The sequence below is a fragment of the Aquarana catesbeiana genome, linkage group LG01 (assembly GCF_042186555.1).
Source record: "Aquarana catesbeiana isolate 2022-GZ linkage group LG01, ASM4218655v1, whole genome shotgun sequence".
NCBI classification, from domain to species: domain Eukaryota; kingdom Metazoa; phylum Chordata; class Amphibia; order Anura; family Ranidae; genus Aquarana; species Aquarana catesbeiana.
This window is the reverse complement of record NC_133324.1, coordinates 937,576,593-937,599,160: the sequence shown is the minus strand read 5'-3', so window position 1 is coordinate 937,599,160 and position 22,568 is coordinate 937,576,593. Positions and strand designations below refer to the sequence as shown.

The 22,568-nt window shown below is 43.5% G+C and overlaps 1 protein-coding gene across 1 annotated transcript in view; it reads right to left on the bottom strand.

Annotated features, from left to right (window-relative positions):
- Nucleotides 1–2,112: 2,112 nt before the first annotated feature.
- LOC141128210 (vomeronasal type-2 receptor 26-like) overlaps nt 2,113–22,568 on the bottom strand; it is a 34,310-nt gene continuing 13,854 nt past the window's right edge. Inside the window, exons 4-7 of the mRNA XM_073615367.1 lie at nt 21,057–21,284; nt 18,288–18,366; nt 6,903–7,004; nt 2,113–3,020 (exon numbers count right to left, since the gene is read on the bottom strand). Coding sequence (XP_073471468.1) covers nt 2,113–3,020; nt 6,903–7,004; nt 18,288–18,366; nt 21,057–21,284 — 1,317 coding nt within the window. The remainder of the gene's footprint in view (nt 3,021–6,902; nt 7,005–18,287; nt 18,367–21,056; nt 21,285–22,568) is intronic.

Sequence of the window (22,568 nt, the reverse complement as noted above, 5' to 3'; positions counted from 1 at the left end):
ATATCTATAGATCTATATATATATTTCTTGTACCAGTCTGACTGGTTTAGTTATTACTTGTTTTCCCTTTCTCTATGTGCTATTATTTTACCATGCTTTGATACACAGGTTATGTCCTTTTCCATTGTCAATCACTCGCAGTCACTGCTTTTGATTGTATTACATTGTGCCTTATGGTATAAATATCCCCTTCCCTAACCAGCCCTATCACTTTGGTTAAGTGCAATCAGGGTAAAATGAGCCTGAGTAATATTGCTATTGGGACTGTAAGGACTTGTACACACGGTACGAAAATCAGGGAAAAGGGAAAAGTCTGAAGACGAGCTGTCTGCGAATTTTCGGATCGTTAGTACGGTGCTTTCGACAACCGATTTGACTTTTTCATCAGACAAAAGCTGGATGTGCAGGCTATAAATTTTTTGTCGAATATGAACTCAGCATCTGATTTTCGGATGGGCAGTACAGAAATCATCACACAAAAGTTGAAAGTACAAACACGCATGCTCGGAAATTTAAGGAACGAGCCGGAAGAGTTTGGTCTTGTAAACTACTGTTCGTAATCTAGAATTAACATTTGTGATGCAGCAATTGATGAAATGTCAAAATTCTCATCTTCTTTAAGGGGATAATAATGAAGCTGCTTTGCGTGTAGTTTTGCCAAACATATTTTAAAATGTATTTGTTTTGTAGGATCTAAAAATCACGAATCAACGCTCACCAAACTTCTAATAACATGAAATTAGCAGAAGGGGCCCAAAGGGTGGAGCTTGAGAAAATAACTTCTTCTTTATACTCTCATAGTACGTCACTATGTTCGTGTTTGTCAAACGACAATTTGCGGATAGTTAGTATGCTAGACAAAATCCAGCACACTTTCACAAAAATCAGACGCTCGGTCGTCCAACAATTAAACTGTGTGTATAAGGCTTGAGCCTACAGACCTAGAATAAAAGTATTTTCTCAAAGTGATGTCATCAGTGTGCAGCCATCTGTTACATTGATTGCTGGGCTATGGAGTGAAGACAGGCTACCAACCCAGACATAGGCCTCGTACACATGGTTTGATTGTCGGACGACCGAGCATCTGATTTTTGTCAAAAGCGTGTGTGCAGGATTTTGTCTAGTATACTAACTATCCGCAAATTGTCGTTTGACAAACACAAACGTAGTGAAGCACTATGAGAGTATACAGAGGAAGTTTATTTCTCAAGAGCCATCTTTTAGGCCCCTTCTGCTAATTTAGTGTTAGTAGAAGTTAGTAGAATTTTGGTGAATGTTGATTTGCGATTTTCAGATCGTACAAAACAAATACCTTTTAAAATATGTTTGGCATAACTACATCAGTATCACCAGCAAAGCAGCTTCATTATTATCCTATTAAAGAAGATGTGAATGTGCGCTGCATTTACACATTTCATCAATTGTCGCGTCAGTAATAATAATTTTAGATTACGAACGGTAGTTTACAAGACCGACCGTTTCCGACTCGTTCCGAGCATGTGTGTTTGTACTTTCGACTTTCGTTTGACGATTTCTGTACTGACCATCTGAAAATCAGATGTTGACTTCACATCCAACAAAAATTTTATAGCCTGCACATCCAGCTTTTGTCTGATGTAAAAGTCAAATCGTCTATCGAATGCACCGTATTAACGATCTGAAAATCCGCAGGCAGTACGTCTTCAGACTTTTCCCTTCTGATTTTCGTATGAATGAATGAATGAATAACTTGTATAGTGCTACATATTCAAACTAAATTGCCAAGTGTAGACCTTAGACCCCATACACACTATTAGATTTTCTGCAGATTTTTGTCTTTAGATTTACCAAAACCATATAATATGACGTCAAACCTTAAAAGTTTAAATTTGTATGCAATCAGGCAGACTCTTGCACTACATGGTTTTGGTAAATCTGAAGACAAAAATCTGCAGAAAATCTAATAGAAGAAAACAGAGGAGATTGGAGTGGTGCTCCACAGAGTAAATACATGAAAATTTTGCTGCATAATACAGTATATGAGACTATATTTTCTAAAATGTTAATAATATTCTTATACATATTTATCGACAAATTGAGTTTGTTTAATTTTATTTTCAGTAAGTAATAAATTCATTTGGTTCTATTTCCAAGCAAACCCGTTTTTGTGTTCAGGTCAGGTCTAAATAGAATAATGTAACATTTTGGCAAAAATATACAGACAAGAAGTCCAGCACTTGATGCCATTATAGCAAAAATCTCAACAGCCACCATATATTTCCCTTTAGTGCTCAGATAGGCCGGGATCATGGCAATCCAGACACTGCAGAACACCAGCATGCTGAAGGTGATGTACTTGGCCTCATTAAAACTGTCCGGTAATGTCCTGGCTAAAAATGCTATAATGAAGCTCACAGCTGCCAGAAGTCCCATATATCCCAGGACAGAGTAGAAGCCGATAACTGAACCCTCATTACACTGAATGATGATCTTTCCTAGATAAGAGTAAAAGTCTTGGTCCTGGAAGGGGGGAGAAATAGATAACCAAATCACACATATTATTACTTGAACCAGGGGACACACAGACATTATAGAGTTGGGCAATCTGACTCCCATCCATTTCTTCCAGGGACTCCCTGGTTTGGTGGCTTTAAAAGCAATACACACCATGATACTTTTGGCAAGTAGGGAGGAGACAGCAACTGAGAAGATGACACCAAAAGACATTACACGCAGCATGCAGGTTACATCTACTGGACGGCCGAGGAACAAGAAGACACAGAGGAAGCTCAGCATGATGGAGACCAGGAGAAGATAGCTCAGGTTCAGGTTATTTGCTTTAACAATGGGGGAGTCCTGGTAATGAACAAATATCCCCAATATTAAACAAGCCAGAAGACAAAAAAGTAAGGAAACAGATGAAAATACTGCAGAAATAGTATCATCAGTGTAGGAGAGAAATTCCACCAGTTTTGGAAGACACCGATCCTTCTTCTCATTTGGCCATTCATCATCAGGACATTTCATGCAGTTTTCACTGTCTGCAGGTATTGAAAAAAACACATGTGATGGACATATGTATTAAAGTATCTCAGGAATAAACAGTCTATTTTATAACTAGGCAACTCATATATTAACATTGATCTGTGGCTTTACATTAATAATAACTAATGCAGTAGGGAAAAGACAAAAAAAATACACCCAGCACCTTTCCAAATAACTGTTCTGTATATTCAGCACTTTGAGTTTTTTTTTATAACCATGCTTATGTAGGTATCACATTATTATTACAATTATAAACCGTAAGTAGGTATGTTTTTTTCTTATCAAGGTCTTAGGAATTTGTTTTGGGCAAATGGTTTGGGCTAGACATGTTCTCTGCTTACAACTTGTACTGACCCGGTGGGAGAGTTCAGCTCTGTCTTCCCCGTTCACACATTCCACTATGTTAACTCCTAGTGTGCTGGAATGTGCAGCAGGGAAGAGCTGAAATCTCAGCACTGAGAGATCTGAGACGTTCACTGTATTCTGTTTGTCAGCAGCAGATTCCATCACTTCTGTCTTCCTGGCAGCAGTGTGTTTTTCTACAGGGTGAATACCTGTACCCTGAGTGCCAGTATCACTGATCCCACTATCCTTCTGCCTGATCCCACTATCCTTCTGCCTGATCCCACCATCCCTCTGTCTATGATCCCATCCATCCCTCTACCTCTGCTCCCATCCATCCATCCCTCTGCCTCTGATCCCATCCATCCATCCCTCTGCGTCCGATCCCATCCATCCCTCTGCCTCCGATCCCACCATCTCTCTGCCTCTGATCCCATCCATCCATCTGCCTCCAATCCCACCATCCCTCTTTCTCCGATCCCACCATCCATCTGCCTCCAATCCCACCATCCATCCGCCTGATCCCATCATCCGTCTGCCTCTGATCCCACTACCCCTCTGCCTGATCCCCTCTATCCCTCTGCCTCTGATGCCACATCCATCTGCCTGATCCCCTCTATCCCTCTGCCTCTGATGCCACATCCATCTGCCTGACCCCATCTATCCCTCTGCCTCTGATCTCATCTATCCCTCTGCCTCTGATCCCACCATCCCTCTGCCTCTGATCTCACCATCTGCCTCTGATCCTACCATCTGTCTTCCTTTGATCCCACCATCTGTCTGCCTCTGATCCCACCATCCCTCTGCCATTGCTCCCACCATCCCTCTGCCTCTGATCCCAACATCCCTCTGCCTCTGATCCCAACATTCCTCTGCCATTGGAGAAAAATGTAGTTTTTCTGACTGCTTGAATATTCGGATAAAAAGTTTTTAACCATACACTGTAATCATGATGCATCGTGATGCATCGTGGAATCGAATCGAATCGTGGACAGGATAATCATAATCAAATCGAATCATGAGACCAGTGAAGATATGTACCCCTAGTCGCCGACTTGCCTCCTTGCACAGACCGACGTACACCTATGGCGGTTTGCGTAGGAGAGCCGACCTGCCGCATCATTATGACGGCGGCTGGTCAGCAAGAGGTTAAAAATGATTGTTTTTTTTTTATTTGCATTGATACATGTGCCCTAGGGCAGTTCTCAAGCCCCCATACTCTTTTTATGGCCAATAACTTGCATATAGGCCTTCAAAATGGGGTCTTTTGATTTTTCATGTTTGGGTCCCATAGACTTCCATGGAGTTTGCAGTTTGGGGCCAAACTTTTTCCCTGTTCGGGAGTTCTGGTGCGAACCAAACTAGGGGATTTTCGGCCCATCTCTATTAGGAATGTGAAAACATGGCAGAAGGTTTGGTATGATATCAAGGATATTTGCTGCAGTAGATAAAGCATACAAATTGAAATGCATGTACAGTATATACAGAATTTACAAGTTCACACTGTTGTCTTACATTCAAATGATGTTTGTCTTTAAAGTAAAAACCTGAGTGATTTCCATAAAAACAACTTTTTGAAAATATATCAGCAAAATTGGACCTGTTTATTAAATGGGGAGAAATACCAAATTTGTAAGAAAATTCATAGTGGTTTGAATATACACTATGCAGCAGTTTGTGGTAAAAATGGTCTTTGATTGCTGTATTGTTTGTAATATGATTATTTCCTATGATTTTCAGCTCCATCTAGTGCCTATAATGTTTTTCTTCCTTGATTAACCACTTCAATACCAGGCACTTAGACACCTTCCCGCCCAGACCAATTTTCAGCTTTCAGCGCTGTCGCAATTTGAATGACAATTGCGCGGTCATGCTACACTGTACCCAAACAAATTTTTTATCATTTTGTTCCCACAAATAGAGCTTTCTTTTGGTGGTATTTGATCACCTCTGCGGTTTTAATTTTTTGCGCAACAAATAAAAAAAGACCGAAAATTTTGAAAAAAAACAAGTTTTTCTTTGTTTCTGTTAAAACTTTTTTGTAAATAAGTACGTTTTCTTCTTCAATGATGGGCACTGATATGGCTGCACTGACCGGCACTGACGGCACTGATACGGCGGCACTGATGGGCACCGATGAGGTGGCACCAATGAGGTGGCACTGATGAGGTGGCACTGACGGGCACTGATGATGGGCACTGATAGGCGGCACTGATGGGCACTGATAGGTGGCACTGATGGGCACTGATAGGTGGCACTGGTATGCAGCACTGATGGGCAATCATAGGTGGCACAGATGGGCACTTATAGGTGGCACTGATGGGCACTCATAGGTGGCATTGATGGGCACTCATAGGTGGCATTGATGGGCACTCATAGGTGGCACTGATAGTTGGCACAGATGGGCATGGATGGGCACTGATAGATGGGCACTGATGGGCATGGATGGGCACTGACAGGTGGCATGAATGGACACTGATGGGTGGCACTGATGGCACTGCTTGTTTGCAGTGATGCCCCTAAGGGTGGCATTGCTGGGCATCACTGCAACATAATGGTGCCAATCAGTGCCCATTTGTGGGCACTGATTGGCACAGATTTGGCACACTGGGCACATGTGGATGGCCATGGGGTACATACCTGGCCATCCACATGTTGCCCCTTCCCTGGTGGTCCTAGTGGCGATCCCTGGTGGTCCAGTGTGGTGATCTGCGGGGGGGCTACACTGATAAACAATCAGCGCAGACCCCCCCTGCCAGGAGAGCCGCCGATCGGCTCTCCTCTAATCGCGTCTGTCAGACGCGAGTGAGGAAGAGCCGATCAACGGCTCTTCCTATTGACAGCGTGATCAGCCGTGATTGGACACGGCTGATCACGTGGTAAAGAGCCTCCGCCGGAGGCTTTTTACCAAGATCAGTGTAGCGGTGTGTCAGACTGACACACCGCTCCACCGATCGCCGCGATGCACGCCCCCGGGGGCGCGCTGCGGCATGTTATCCTGCTGGACGTCATATGACGTCCAGTCAGGATAACAGAACCACTTCCCGGACGTCAATCCGCTATAGGGCGGGCGGGAAGTGGTTAAGGCAAATTTAGGAAAATATTGCATTATGATCACTAGATGGAGCTGACAACCATAGAAGATACTCATATTACAAACAATACAGCAATCATTCGAGGTGCATGTGCAAATGTTTAAGTCATCCCACAACAATTTTTTTCTACACAGACCCATAGTGTGTTGCTATGTGTGCAGCAACAATTGCAAAAGCGGTCAAGGGTTCAGTGGAGCAGTTTTTGGGTGCAGTAATGGTATGTATAAGAGGAGCAGCATGGAAGTGTTGAAGTTTTCCATGTCCACCAATACAAAGGCAGTCAGTAAAGAAGTATGTGGTATTAATGCAGTCAATGGAGGAGTGTATTGGTGCAGTGGTACAGTGGACCTCTGAAGCACCAAAATCCTGTGCAGTTTTGTCATCCCTGTCAAATTCTCTTTCTGAACTACAGCACAAGTCTATGACAAATGTACACTCTACCAGAAATGTTGGAGATCTCCCCTTCTGGACATGGGATGCACTCATAGCAACATTTATGAACTGAAGTTCCAAACTTTTTTCTGTTACCAGGCAAACAGGGTCCTGAGCATCGAGATACCGGAACCTAGAAGAAATGGAAATCTGATTGGCTGCCAGCTGGCTTGTCAACTGAAATGGAGGAAAAAGCAGCAAATGATCAATAGTAATATGAATATGTGGGGTTGGGGGCACTTTCCAGAGACACTATTACTCTGTCCTGAAGGGTCAAAGTGATAGTGTTTCTTTAAGACAAATCTGATTGGATGCTTAAAAGGAACACATGGAAATCAGGAAAAATGAGTCTAAAACAACACTTCAACTAAACTATCCCTAAAATTCTATATCTTCTTTCTGAATGTATAGTATCTGTAGTTTATTCATTTGCAATGGATGTCCTTTACAATATAATAAAGTAGGCTTAGTCAATAAAAAAAAGTAGGGGACATGACTTACCAATAATCTGATGTGTCCTTTGTACTTCTGGCTCCTGGATTCCTTGAAATCTTCATCCTCTGACACCTCCTACTGGAAGATTACAGCGGTGGGAGGTTAATAGAACTGGGGGGTTGTCACAGACTCTTGTCAAGAGTGCCCAACTATGCCTTCCCTTTCTGCCCATCATCTCCATTCATAGAAACTATAACTACAGCTTCTTTGTGTATGACCCTTCTAATGCAGGATGCTAGGTAAATTTAGTTTTTGGCTCATTTTGTAATCAAGGGAGCAGTGATTGTTTGGTCCGGTCTGTTCAGAGTTGTTCAGACTGGGAGTTTGATTGCTTTCCCCTGCCTTTAGAAGAAGTTTCTCAAGCTTAGGGAGGGAGAATTCAAATACCCAGGCTGAATACTGATCAGGGCCTAGCCAATCCATGGGGAGGTGTGTCCAGATGTTGGCTGGGAAGCTGATAAATAGTCTGAAGCTGTAAAGTGAGGTTCTTTCCTGAGCAAGGAGAGTTCCAAGCCTCGGGGGGCTATTGCCCCTAAGGCAGCCTATGGACTATGTTGCTGTTCTGTGAGGTTTTAGTTGTGGCAGACCTGGGGCCTGGAAGTGTTGTGTAACTGACTGCAGGATGTCACCAAAGGGATCTGGTTGAGAGAAGCACCGTCTCACTCACTGGGTTGCGTCTGGAGGAAGCTGGAAAGTGGCAGCTGTCCTGGGGACTTATAAATAATGACCCTGAATTGATTCCTGGTGACTGTGCACTTTTGGGATATAAGTGCCAGAGGTAGCTTGGACTGAGGCAGTCCTCATAGCATCTCAGAGTAAAGGGCATTCTCCTGTCCTCAGCAGGATTCTAGACTGTGAACCTAGAGCAGAATGTTCCCCTGTTACTGTGTTCTGGAGATTGCACTGGTTACGTATAGCTGTGCAGTGTTGTAGGGTAACCAGATGCCAAAGAAACATACCTCATGGTCTACAGCTGTGAGGCCTTAGACCAGGGGTAGGGAACCTTGGCTCTCCAGCTGTGGTGAAACTACGAATCCCATCATGCCTCTGCATCTAGGAGTCATGCCTGTGATTGTCAGGTTCTTGCAATGTCTCATGGGATTTGTAGTTTCAAAACAGCTGGAGAGCCAAGGTTCCCTAACCCTGCCTTAGACTGTCCAACATTTTCCTTTCACAGCTAATTGCTAACCATTTTGGAATATCCCATGTCCTGATCCTCCTCTCCTGTTACTGCACAAGTTTTACAAACAATACATCACAAAAAAGACAACCCCTGGACTGTTTATTGGAGCCAGAATGAATGGACGGTTGCTTGGGGAGATGGTGGTCTCTATATGGTTTTGGGGGGAAAAAAACTGTTAAAATCAGCAGCCCCTGCAGGCTAGCACTACATATCTATAACTGAGATCTATGAATGGAGGACAGGTGGATGATTGAAAGGTCTACCCCCTACATCCATCATGATCACGTTTCATTCACATAAGCTGTAGTACACCTTCTATGAGTGAAGAAAGAGGGCGGAAAGGGCAGGCATAGTCAGACACTCTTGATGAGAAGATTGTGGCAATGGAGTTAGGGCAGCATCGGTGGATGAAGATATCACGGAATGCAGGAGTCAGCAGTACAAGGAGCACATCAGATTAATGGCAAGTCATGTCCCTTTCTTTTACTTAGTCTTTACCCGCTTCCTGCCGGCTGAGCGTCAAATGACGGTTGGGCAGCACGGCTCTCACTCTGGGTGGACGTCATATGACGGCCTCTCAGAATGGCCGCTCTTGCGTGCCTGTGGGGGCGCGCATTGCGGCGATCGGTGGTGCGGTGTGTCAGTCCGACACATCGCTACACCAATCTCGGTAAAGAGCCTCCCACGAAGGCTCTTTACCACGTGATCAGCCGTGTCCAATCACGGCTGATCATGATGTAAACAAGAAAAGCCATTGATTGGCTTTTCCTCACTCATGTCTGACAGACAGAGTAGCTAATCGGCTGCTCTCCTGACAGGGGGGGTCTCTGCTGATTGTTTATCAGCGCAGCTCCCCCTCGGATGCCCACCCAGGACCACCATGGATGCCACCACACTGGACCACCAGCTGTGCCACCCTAGACCACCAGGGAAATGCCAATCAGTGCCCAGGCAGCTGCCAATCAGTACCCACCCCCAATGCCTGCCAGTGGCAGCGCTATCAGTGATGCCTATCAATGCCATCTATCAGTGCCGCATATCAGTGCCCATCAGTGCCACGTATCAGTGCCCAGCAGTGCTGCCTATCAGTGCCCAGCAGTGCCGCCTATCAATGCCACCCATAAGTACCCATCAGTGCAGCCCTTCAGCGCCCATCAGTGTCACCTATCAGTGCCCATCAGTGCCCACCATTTTTTTTCAAAATTTTAGGTCTTTTTTTAATTGTTTAGCAAAAAATAAAAAATGCAGAGGTGATCAAATACCACCAAAAGAAAGCTCTATTTGTGGGTAAAAAATGATAAAAATTCTGTTTGGGTACAGTGTAGCATGACCGCGCAATTGTCATTTAAACAACGACAGTGCTGAAAAGCTGAAAATTGGCCTGGGCAGGAAGGGGGTGTAAGTGCCCTGTATTAAAGTAGTTAAACTATGAGATTGTGGGCATTGAATGAGACATATGAAAACAAGATCAACCAGCGCAAACCAAAATCCCTAATCAAGCAGCAGCTGTAATACTGAGGGTAAAATTTATCAAATCCCAAAATGTGTATCAAAGAAAAAAGCAGTACAGCGCATAAATTAAACTAAATATATAAACTAAAAGTCCAGTATAAACAAAATGCAGGCAAAATCCAGTGATTCTTCCAGTGATACTAGTGACATGAGGTAAATGTTGCAGGGTGACTGTGGTGACAAACGTGGACCTCCACCTTCAGTGATACTAGCCGCTCACCTCAATAGATGGACCCCTGAGTAAATCAGTCAGGTCAAACACAGCAGTTCCCTCACCAGGGAATTAATCAGGAGGAGATGAGTACACCGTAAAGCCTCAGCAGCAGCAGCAGCTTTCAGTAACCAACAGGCAGGCAGTAATCACATGTAAAAGATAAGGAAGGAATCTAGTGCTCTCTGAATGATATTCAAATCAATTTAATAAAAAAGCGAAAGAACTCACAATAAAATGCACTGTACCCCAGTGCGGAGGATAAAAGCATGAAAGGAATGGATGTCCCATAGAGGATGGACGAGCGGAGCGCGGGTGACGTCACGATCAGGGCACGTTCTCCTTGCCGTACGCGTTACGTCCCTCAAAGTGGGCGGGACTTCCTCAGCGGCGACTGAGGCTTTTATCCTCCGCACTGGGGTACAGTGCATTTTATTGTGAGTTCTTTTGCTTTTTTATTAAATTGATTTGAATATCATTCAGAGAGCACTAGATTCCTTCCTTATCTTTTACATGTGATTACTGCCTGCCTGTTGGTTACTGAAAGCTGCTGCTGCTGAGGCTTTACGGTGTACTCATCTCCTCCTGATTAATTCCCTGGTGAGGGAACTGCTGTGTTTGACCTGACTGATTTACTCAGGGGTCCATCTATTGAGGTGAGCGGCTAGTATCACTGAAGGTGGAGGTCCACGTTTGTCACCACAGTCACCCTGCAACATTTACCTCATGTCACTAGTATCACTGGAAGAATCACTGGATTTTGCCTGCATTTTGTTTATACTGGACTTTTAGTTTATATATTTAGTTTAATTTATGTGCTGTACTGCTTTTTTCTTTGATTGAATGAGACATCCAAGTTTATTTACCTTAAATATTAGGGATGGGCGAATGGTTCGGCCCGAGCACGAGTTTGGGCCCAACATTGGCTGTTTGCCCATTCAACGAACACCCAAATTATCTGGGCGTTCGACCATATGTTCAGCCCGCTATATGATGGCAATGCACTGCGCCGCCGCACAGTGCATTGGAAGCCCTGATTGAATGAAGCAATTAAAGCTTTGCCCAATCATGTCAGAGCCTAGATTGGAGAAAGTAATGATGACATTATTCAATCATGGTTCATTGCTCTTAGTCCCACCCCACACTATAAAAGTATTCTTTTAATAGTGGCCATTTGTTGTGTGATATTGGCATGGAAAAAGATAGAACATGGCTCTGTTCAGTGCTACTAGGCAGTTAGTGTGCTACAGTGTGCTATTCTGATTCTATTGTCAGTGTAGAATATCAGTTTAGTGTGAATCTAGTGATAGTTCAGTCAGTGTGAGTGTAGTGACCATTCATTTTTACATTAGTGTCAGTTTATTTTGTCAGGCGGGTTTACTGCAATATAGTTCAGTGTGTTAGTGCACAATTAACGTAGTATATTTCAGTACGTTAGTGCACGTTTAATGTAGTATATTTCTGTGCATTACGTGCTGTTTAACGCAATACATTTCAGTGCATTATTGCACGTTTAATGCAGTATATTTCAGTACGTTAGTGCACGTTTAATGTAGTATATTTCTGTGCATTACGTGCTGTTTAACGCAATACATTTCAGTGCATTATTGCACGTTTAATGCAGTATATTTCTGTGTGTTACTGCAAGTTTACCACAGTATATTTCAGTGCGGTACGTGCCGTTTAATGCAGTATATTTCTGTGCATTAGTGCACGTTTAACGCAGCACATTTCTGTGCATTAGTGCAGGTTTAATGCAGTATATATCAGTGTGTCAGTGCAGTTTTACCGCAGTATATTGTAGTTTATCAGTGGAGTGTGTCTATGTAGTGAGTACTCAGATTAAAGTCCACCAAACACCAAACAAGTGCATTCACGTACACATTTCCACATCTTTTGTTAGATTTTATTAATAAACACCCCCCCATCATGTCTGGGAGGACAACAAGGAGAGGCAAACGTTCCCATAGCACTGTGAGCAGCATATGTGCTTACAGTCAAAGGTGGACATGGTCAGTCCTCAGGCAGGGCATAATTTTCTCTTTTTATTGATGTTGCCCATGCTATCCAGCCACAGCATGCAGAAGAGGTGGTGGACTGTCTTACTAAACCATCCTCAACCTCCTCATCCTCCGCCACCCAAGCAGAGACTAGTGTGCAGTCCACTGCAGCTGCAGAGTGACTAAATCTGCCTCCTTGTTCATAGCTATTTCTGCCATAGCACCAGCATCAGGTATGGAGGAGTCAGCTGAGTTATTTGAACACAGCGTCAGCCACTTGTTTCTTGAAGATGCACAGCCATTATTTGATTCAGATGTTGGTTCTGAGGTTGAGGAATGTAGGAACATGAGCCTAGAGAGAGGGGAGAACACTGGTACACAAATTAGCAGTCATGTTCCCCCAGCCACAGCATATTGCCAAGTTGTCTCCAGTGGTAATGAGGATGGAGGAAATGATGATGATGATGAGGTCACTGACGTGACTTGGGTGCTGGATAGAGCACAATAAGAAAGTTAGGGTGAGGCACAACCTCAAAGAGACAGCCATCATGGAATAGTAGAGAGCAGCCACCCTATTCACTTTATGGAGCTGTTATCTCCCGACCTTTTTCAGCACATGTGCAGCCGATCGGACTGTTGCAATTTGCAAACTTTGTCTCAAGCACATCAAGCATGGCAAAAACACCAGCCATTTGGGTACCACATGCTTGACAAGGCATTTAACCTCCCACCACACAGCCCACTGGTAAATGCAACTGAAAGCCAAACAAAGGGGATGCAATTCTGTTCCTCCTCCTTACTCACCTCAGTCTGTCCCTGCTATACCTCATGACCTCTCAGCAGCCTCCACTGAAAGGTATAGTGGAGGGTGTCCCAGGTCCTTGCAGCACATCTGCCAGTAGCACACCACCAGCTGTAGGCTATAGCCAGCAAATTTATCTGCCCCATCTGCAATGAAAAATACAGTCACTGCCACCCACACGCCCAGCATCTAAATGAAAGCTTGTCAAAGCTGCTGGCTCTACAACTTCTGCCTTTCCATCTGGTAGATTCTGCCCCCTTCCCTGAATTTGCAGAATGTGCTATACCACAATGGCAGGTTTCCAGTCACTGTTTCTTTTCACGTAAGGCCATTCAAGCTCTATACCATCACGTGGAAGGCAATGTTGTGGCATCGTTGGGCAAGGTTGTCAGCTGCAAAGTCCACATTACTGCTGACACGTGGTCCAGCCAGCATGGACAGGGATGATATATTTTGTTCACAGCACACTGGGTAACTCTGCTTGCAATTCAGAAGGATGCAGGACAGGGCTCAGTGCTGCAGCTTGTGCTGCCACATCTCCATACAGCTAGTGGTTATGATGCAAGATTTGTCAGCTCTACGCCGTCCTCCTCCTCTTCCAGGCCCTCCTCTGCTGAATTGTCCGAAGAACCACAATTACCCCCTACGTGTTCAAGGGGCTATTCAATGAGTCAGGCTACAAGGTGACATGTAGTGCTGCAGCTGGTCTGTCTAGGAGACAGGAACCACAATGGAACAAAGATTCTTGCAGCTCTCCAGGGGCAGGCCCAGAGGTGGTTCACACCACACCAGCTGGAGCCAGGAATGGCGGGGCACGATAAGGGCACAAACCTCCTCTCTGCCCTTAGACAGGGAAATTTGACACATGTGCCATGCCTGGCACATGTCCTCAATTTGGTGGTGCAGTGTTTCTTAAATAGGTATCCAGGGTTGGAATATCTGCTAAAGCAGGCCAGAAGAGTCTGTAGTCATACACAGCCAGTGCTCAGTTGGCTGAAATTCAGTGGACATTTCACCTGCTTGTAAACTGCCTGATTTGTGACATGCCCACCAGGTTGCACTCGACTTTGGCAATGCTGCAGCAGCTGCACATGTAGCAGAGGGTCGTCAATAGAGATGAGCTTCGAGTTCTATTCAAACTTATGTTCGACTCGAACATCGGCTGTTTGCAAGTTCGCCGAACAGCGAACAATTTGGGGTGTTCACGGCAAATTCGAATGCCACGGAACACCCTTTAAAAGTCTATGGGAGAAATCAAAAGTGCTCATTTTAAAGGCTTATATTCATGGTATTGTCATAAAAAGTGTTTGGGTTATGCCCGTACTCGCTTTCTATCAACTGTTCTTGTATTTCCTGTATTTATCTATCGATGCCTATTGAACACTTGCGATTTACTTCACTGAGCTGTATGTCAAATTCTACTTGATATTCTGTAAAATTTCAATAAAATCTTTTGAAAAAAGAAGTGTTTGGGGACCTGGGTCCTGCCCCAGGGACAAGGATCAATGCAAAAAAAAGTTTTAAAAATGGCCGTTTTTTCGGGAGCAGTGATTTTAATAATGCTTAAAGTGAAACAATAAAAGTGTAATATTCCTTTAAATTTCGTACCTGGGGGGTGTCTATAGTATGCCTGTAAAGGGGCGCATGTTTCCCGTGTTTAGAACAGTCTGACAGAAAAATGACATTTCAAAGGAAAAAAGTCATTTAAAACTACTCCCGGCTATTAATGCATTGCCGGTCCGACAATACACATAGAAGTTCATTGATAAAAAACTGCATGGGAATTCCCCACAGGGGAACCCAGAACCAAAATTTAAAAAAAAATGACGTGGGGGTCCCCCTAAATTCCATACCAGGCCCTTCAGGTTTGGAATGGATATTAAGGGGAACCCCGGCCAAAAAATTTTTTAAAAAATGGCGTGGGGTCCCCCTCAAAATCTATACTAGACCCTTCAGGTCTGGTATGGATTTTAAGGGGAACCAGACGCCAAAATAAAAAAAACGGCGTGGGGTCCCCCCAAAAATCCATACCAGACCCTTATTCGAACACGCAACCTGGCAGGCCGCAGGAAAAGAGGGGGATGAGAGAGCGCCCCCCCTCCTGAACCGTACCAGGCCACATGCCCTCAACATTGGGAGGGTGCTTTGGGGTAGTCCCCCAAAACACCTTGTCCCCATGTTGATGAGGACAAGGGCCTCATCCCCACAACCCTGGCCGGTGGTTGTGGGGGTCTGCGGGTGGGGGGCTTATTGGAATCTGGAAGCCCCCTTTAACAAGGGGACCCCCAGATACCGGCCCTCCCCCCCTGTGTGAAATGGTAAGGGGGTACAAAAGTACCCCTACCATTTCACAAAAAAACTGTCAAAAATGTTCGAAATGACAAGAGACAGTTTTATTTAAATGCTTCTTCTTTCTTCTTTCTTCTTTCTTCCCCCACCCGCAGAGCCCCACAACCACCGGCCAGGGTTGTGGGGATGAGGCCCTTGTCCTCATCAACATGGGGACAAGGTGTTTTGGGGGGCTACCCCAAAGCACCCTCCCAATGTTGAGGGCATGTGGCCTGGTACAGTTCAGGAGGGGGGGCGCTCTCTCGTCCCCCCTCTTTTCCTGCTGCCTGCCAGGTTGCGTGCTTGGATAAGGGTCTGGTATGGATTTTTGGGGGGACCCCATGCCGTTTTTTTTTAAATTTTGGCACAGGGTTCCCCTTAAAATCCATACCAGACCTGAAGGGTCTGGTATAGATTTTGAGGGGGACCCCACGCCATTTTTTTTTTTTTAATTTTGACCGGGGTTCCCCTTAATATCCATACCAGACCTGAAGGGCCTGGTATGGAAGTTAGGGGGACCCCACGTCATTTTTTTTTTATTTTGGCCGGGGTTCCCCTTAATATCCATACCAGACTTGAAGGGCCTGGTATGGAATTTAGGGGGACCCCCCCACGTCATTTTTTTAAAATTTTGTTTCAGGGTTCCTCTGTGGGGAATTCCCATGCCATTTTTATCAATGAACTTCTATGTGTATTGTTGGACCGGCAATGCATTAAAAGCCGCGAGTAGTTTTAAATGACTTTTTTCCTTTGAAATGTCATTTTGCTGTCAGACTGTTCTAAACACGGGAAACATGCGCCCCTTTACAGGCATACTATAGACACCACCCAGGTACGAAATTTAAAGGCATATTGCACTTTTATTGTTTCACTTTAAGCATTATTAAAATCACTGCTCCCAAAAAAAACGGCCGTTTTTAAAACTTTTTTTTGCATTGATCCATGTCCCCTGGGGCAGGACCCAGGTCCCCAAACACTTTTTATGACAATAACTTGCATATAAGCCTTTAAAATTAGCACTTTTGACTATTCATGTTCGTGTCCCATAGACTTTAACGGTGTTCACGTGTTCGAACTAATTTTTTGCCTGTTCGCATGTTCTGGTGCGAACCGAACCTGGGGGTATTCGGCTCATCCCTAGTCGTCAACGAGTATCTGTGTGAGTATGGCACAACGGCAGGCTCTGGTGGGCTCAGCTTTTTTTCCCCATGCCAATGGCTGCTCATAAAGGATGCATGCACTGTACTGTCACCATTTGAGGAGACCACAAGGATGATGAGCCGTGACAATGCATGCATCAGTGACACAATCCCTGTTGTGTTCCTGCTGGAGTAGACTCTGCGTGGCATTATGGACAGGGCACTCGAGGCAGAGCAGTGGGAGGAAGAGGAGGACTTCCTTTCCTCTTAAGGCTCACTTTATGTAGACAGTGACACCATTCTTCCTACACCATAGAACGCACAAGTAGAGGGAGGATTAATAGGATTTCGGCAGTTTTGGAGGCATTGAAGCAGAGGAAATCTTATGTCAAATATTAAGAGATGGTTTTCCATCCTCAGAACCCTTGGGAGTAGTACATGGCTGGGAGGAGGCAGTTCCAGATACTGTAATCCTTAGTGACCCCAAGGAGTCTGCTTCTCATGCCTCCACAAACTTGCGGTGCATAGGCTCCCTCATGCTTAAAAGCCTGCAATAGGACCCAAGAATACGTGGCATAAAGGAGAAGGATTGTTGGCAACCCTCCTTGACCACCGTTACAAGGGGAAAGTCTCAGAACTCATCCCATCCCCACAGGGGGTGCAGAAGATGAGATCTCTTGAGGACACCTTAACCGCTTCAGCCCCAGAAGATTTAGTTGCTGAATGACCAGGCCATTTTCTTCGATTTGGCACTGCATCGCTTTAACTGACAAGTGCATAGTTGTGTGGCATGCACCCAAACAAAATTGATGTCCTTTTTTCCCCACAAATATAGCTTTCTTTTGGTGGTATTTGATCATCGCTGCGGACACTTCAGACACTTTTTACACATTTTTGGGACCATTGGCATTTATACAGCAATCCTAGCTATAAAAATGCACTGATTACTGTAAAAATGTCACTAGCAGGGAAGGGGTTAACACTAGGGGGCGATCAAGGGGTTAACTGTGTTCCCTCTCTGTGTTCTAACTGAAGGGGGGATGGGACTGTCTAGGGGAGATGACAGATCTCTCTTCATACTTTGTATGAAACATGATCAGTCTTTTCTCCCCTCAGAGAACTGGAATCTGTGTGTTTACACACACAGATCCCGGTTCTTGGTGTGTCACGAGCGACTGGGGGGCATTTTCATCAGCTTCGGGGGTGATCAGAGGGTGCGCACGCCCCTAGTGGCCACAGACCGAAGTGACATAAAATAACGTCCTTTCGCCCAGCTGTGTAATTCTGCTGCAATAAAACTGCAGCGGCTGGTCGGCAAGTGGTTAAAGAGGTGTTTATCTAACACTTTTCCTGACTCTGGTAGGTTACAGTGTCATGGAAAATGTAGTCTTAAGGCTTCTGTTGGTCAGGAGAGGAGCGGTGGAGAAGGCGGCTGTCTAAATGACCACCATGCTTGACTGTAGGAAAGCCACACTTGTCTTTGTACTCCTCACCTGGTTGCCACCACACACGCTTGACACCATCTGAACCAAATAAGTTTAGCTTGATCTCATCAGACCACAGGACATGGTTCCAGTAATCCATGTACTTAGTCTGCTTTTTTTTTGCCTATTCGCATGTTCTGGGGCGAACCGAACCGGGGGGGTGTTCGGCCCATACCTAATAGGGAAAGGGCTCTTGGGAGATTTAGTTCTGGAGGTGTGTCTATGTCACTATGAACTGACCTCCCAGTAGCTGCCCCTGCAGGACACCTAAAATAAGCTGTGTGATAATATCACATGGACTAATAAAACCAGGTTCTTCCTACAATAAGAAAAAAGAACATATTGATGGTACAAAATCTAAAAGATATGAGGGAGGTTTGGGGGCAAATGTGGGCAATTCCTGGTTACATTTTAACCAGATGCAGACTGCCCCATGCACATTTACTGTGACAGGACGGCCACTCTGTGCAAAATCACATGATTCTGAACTTCTGGATCTGAATGTCCACCGGGACCACTGATTGTTCAAGGCACTGGCAGAATGGCGATCTGTCTATGTAAACAAGGCAGATCACTGTTCTGTGACAAGGAGTGGCAGTTGTTTTGTGTTTCTGCTAAGCAGAAACATGGATCTCTGCCTTCCCACAGTACAACCATCCCCCACAAAGTTAGTAAGCACTCCCTAAGAACACATTTAATGCTTTGATCAACCCTGATGTTAACCCCTTGCCTGCCAGTGTCATTAGTATAGTGAAAGCACAATTTTTTTTAGCACTGATCACTGTAATGCCCTGTAAACACGGTCGGATTTTCCGACGAAGAAAGTGCGATCGGATTGTGTTGTCGGAAATTCTGATCGTGTGTGGGCTCCATCGGACTTCTTCCGTCGGAATTTCCGACACACAAAGTTTGAGAGCAGGATATAAAATTTTCCAACAACAACATCCGATCCTTTAAATTCCGATCGTGTGTAGACAAATCCGATGCACAAAGTGCCACGCATGCTCAGAATAAATTAAGAGACAAAAGCTATTGGCTATTGCCCCATTTATAGTCCCGATGTACGTGTTTTACGTCACCGCGTTCAGAACGATCGGATTTTCTGACAACTTTGTGCGTCCGTGTGTATGCAAGACAAATTTGAGCCAACATCCGTCAAAAAAAATCTGATGGATTTTGTTATCGGAAAGTCTGTTCAAGATCCGATCGTGTGTACAGGGCATAATAAAGTCACTGGTCCCCAAAAAGTGTCAAAAGTTTTTGTTAGGTGTCCGATTTGTCCGCCGCAATATCGCAGTCCTGCTATTAGTCGCTGATCGCTGCCATTAAAAAATAAATAAAAATTCCAAAAATACATCACATAGTTTGTAGACACTATAAATTTTGTGCAAACCAATCAATACATGTTTACTGGGATTTTTTTTCCAAAAAATATGTAGCCCAAATTAACCTAAATTAATGAAGAAATTAGATTTTTTACATTTTTTTATTGGGTATGTTTTATAGCAGAAAGTAAAAAATATTTTTTTTTTCCAAAACTGTCTGTCTTTTTTTGTTTATAACTAAATAAAAAAACACAGAAGTGATCAAATACCACCAAAAGAAAGCTCTATTTATGGGAAAAAAGGACATACATTTTATTTGGGTACATCGTTGCACGAGCATGCAATTGTCAAATTAACGCAGTGCCTTATCGCAAAAAATGGCCTAGTCATGAAACTTCTGGAGCTGAAGTGGATAAACCCATGTGAATTATGTTGGTGTAAATGGATGATGCCAAGAAAACTTTATAAAACCAACATTAGATTAACCTGTTGCAAAGTAATGCTTATATTTTATTTTTAATGCCCATACACCACACATATCCATGTCCATGGGCAATAAAGGCTTCCATGCAGAGAGCGCACTCACTGCACACTCACAGCACAGTGACTGAGCTGAGAAAGACAGATATGAGAAAATGGTGGCTATTTGCCATGTGGCATTTTTCACAAATGACATGTTATGTAATTTTGTTTCACATGTCAGCCCTGATGAAGCCTCGGTTTTTGAGGTAAAACATGGTGGATTTTTGGGTTGAGGAATTTTTTGAACACTTCTATGTTGTCATTCTTTGGTTGGAGCATTATATTTATTGGGGTACAACCTATGAAAGTAAGAGTGAGCTCAGTGTAGGATTAAATACTTCAATCAGAGACTGCATCTGTGTGAACTAAGTGAGCTCTCCCTGTTGATATTGAGACACTTCTCTAATTAAGTTTTGGAAGATTTAAAACAAAAACATTTTAAATTAATCTTATAAGAAAAGTTATATTTTAGGCTCAAGTGGGTGAGATGTGAGGTGTTATAAACATAAACATGTTATACTTACATGCTCTGTGCATTGGTTTAGCATAGAGCAGCACAGATCCTCCTACTTATCAGGTCCTTCGACAGTCCTTCGACAGTGCTCCTGGCCCCTCCCTCCTGTTGAGTGCCCCCATAGCAAGCAGCTTTCTATGGGAGCACCCAAGCAGAGTCAAAGCTCCCTGTGTCCATTCAGACATGGAGCTGCATCCCGGTCCCGCCTCCTTGCTCTCCTCATTGGTTCAATGACTTTGACTTTGTTCAATGACAGCAGTGGGAGCTAATGGCGCTTCACTGCTGTCTCAGCCAATGAGGAGGGAGAGTCCCAGACAGCGTAGTCTCTTGTGCAACATTGCTGGATTGAGATGGGGCTCAGGAAAATATTGGGGGGTGGGGAGGCTGAGGGGTGTTGAGGGGGGCTGCTGCACACAGAAGGCTTTTTATCCTAATGAATAGAATGCATTAAAAAAACCTTCTGCCTTTACAACCACTTTAAACTTTGCGGTTTACAGACTGTTGACAATAAGATTTTAATGTCCGTTATAAACTCTGAAAAGTCTTAAGAAAGTAAGGATACTCTGGTAAGCTTTGCCTTGTTTTGCATTCTTTCAATTTGCATTGACTTTATCTTTATTAATACTCAAATTTATAACACAGTCCCACCTTATTGGTTAATTTCCATGTTATGGCTTTATGGTTGACATGAAGCTTCTGACCTTCTGGAGCCCAGGGTGTAAAGTTTCCCACCTCCTTATAGGCTGCAGTACCATCTTTTCCCAGTATCCAGTTAGTTATTCTGTAGTGATAAACAAATTCTCCATATTCATTAAAGAATGGCACTGGCTCAGCTGAATCAAAGGAATATTTCATTTCTTTTAGGAGGCAATACAGCTTGAAAATAAATATAGAAAGGTAAAAAATGCTTGCTGGTATAATAGAATCTGTGAGAAGGAACAAATCATTTTCAGAGGATCCAGACATTTTTTGACTCCGCTCACAGGAAATAAGCTATGTCAAATACATCCTTCTGTTTTACTGCAAGTCACCCGACTCATAACCAGTTGCGGACTCTGGGTGTACTAGACAGGCTCAAAAAAAGTCATCATTGTACACAGGGCATCCCTAGTACCTCCAGTCCTTCTGCCCGGCTGCAGGGATCCCCCCTGTCCCAGTACACGGCAATTCAACTCTGATTAATCACAGCTGCGTTGCAAGTATACAGAGAGGGAATGTTTATCAACAACATTGTTCAGCCACAAATACAGGAAGCTACAGTGATGTTCAAGTTTGTATCTTTCTGTTTATTCATCTACAAATCAAAGGAATGTACTTCAATCTGCAGATGAAGTCAGTTAAAGAAACATGACAAGTAATAAAAAGTTTTGTTTTCTCTTTTTTATTAAATGCTCCTCTTTTGAACTCCTCCTTCGTTTACTCTAATCTGCCCTAATTAACTCCTTATTCTCCTCCTCCATTCAATTATAATTTTCCTGCTGATCTTTTTTTATATCAACTAATATTTAAACTTTTTTTCAGTTTTTTGTTTGCTTTGTTTATTATTATTTTTACACCTTTTAAATATATTTATGCGTATCACAAAAAAAGTGCAAAACTGAAAAAACCCACATTTGTAAATAACTTGTAAATAACTTTGCAATGCCTTACAATCATAATTTTAGTGTTGTTTTAACCACTTCAGCCCCGGAAGATTTTACCCCCTTCCTTGACCATAGCACTTTTTTACAATTTGGCACCGCGTTGCTATAACTGGTAATTGTGCGGTCATGCGATGTTGTACCCAAACTAAATTTGCATCCTTTTTTTCCCACAAATAGAGCTTTCTTTTGGTGGTATTTGATCACCTCTGCGGTTTTTATTTTTTGTGCTATAAACAAAAAACAGCGACAATTTTGAAAAAAAAAAAAAACAATATTTTTTACTTTTTGCTACAATAAATATCCTCATAAATATCCCCAAAAATGTTTTTTTTTTTTTAATTCTTCATCAGTTTAGGCCAATATATATTCTTCTATATATATTGATTGGTTTGCACAAAAGTTATAGCATCTGCAAACTATGGGAAAGATTTATGGTATTTTTATGGCATTTATTTATTTTTTTACTAGTAATGGCGGCGATCTGCGATCTTTATCCTGATTGCAACAATGCAGCAGA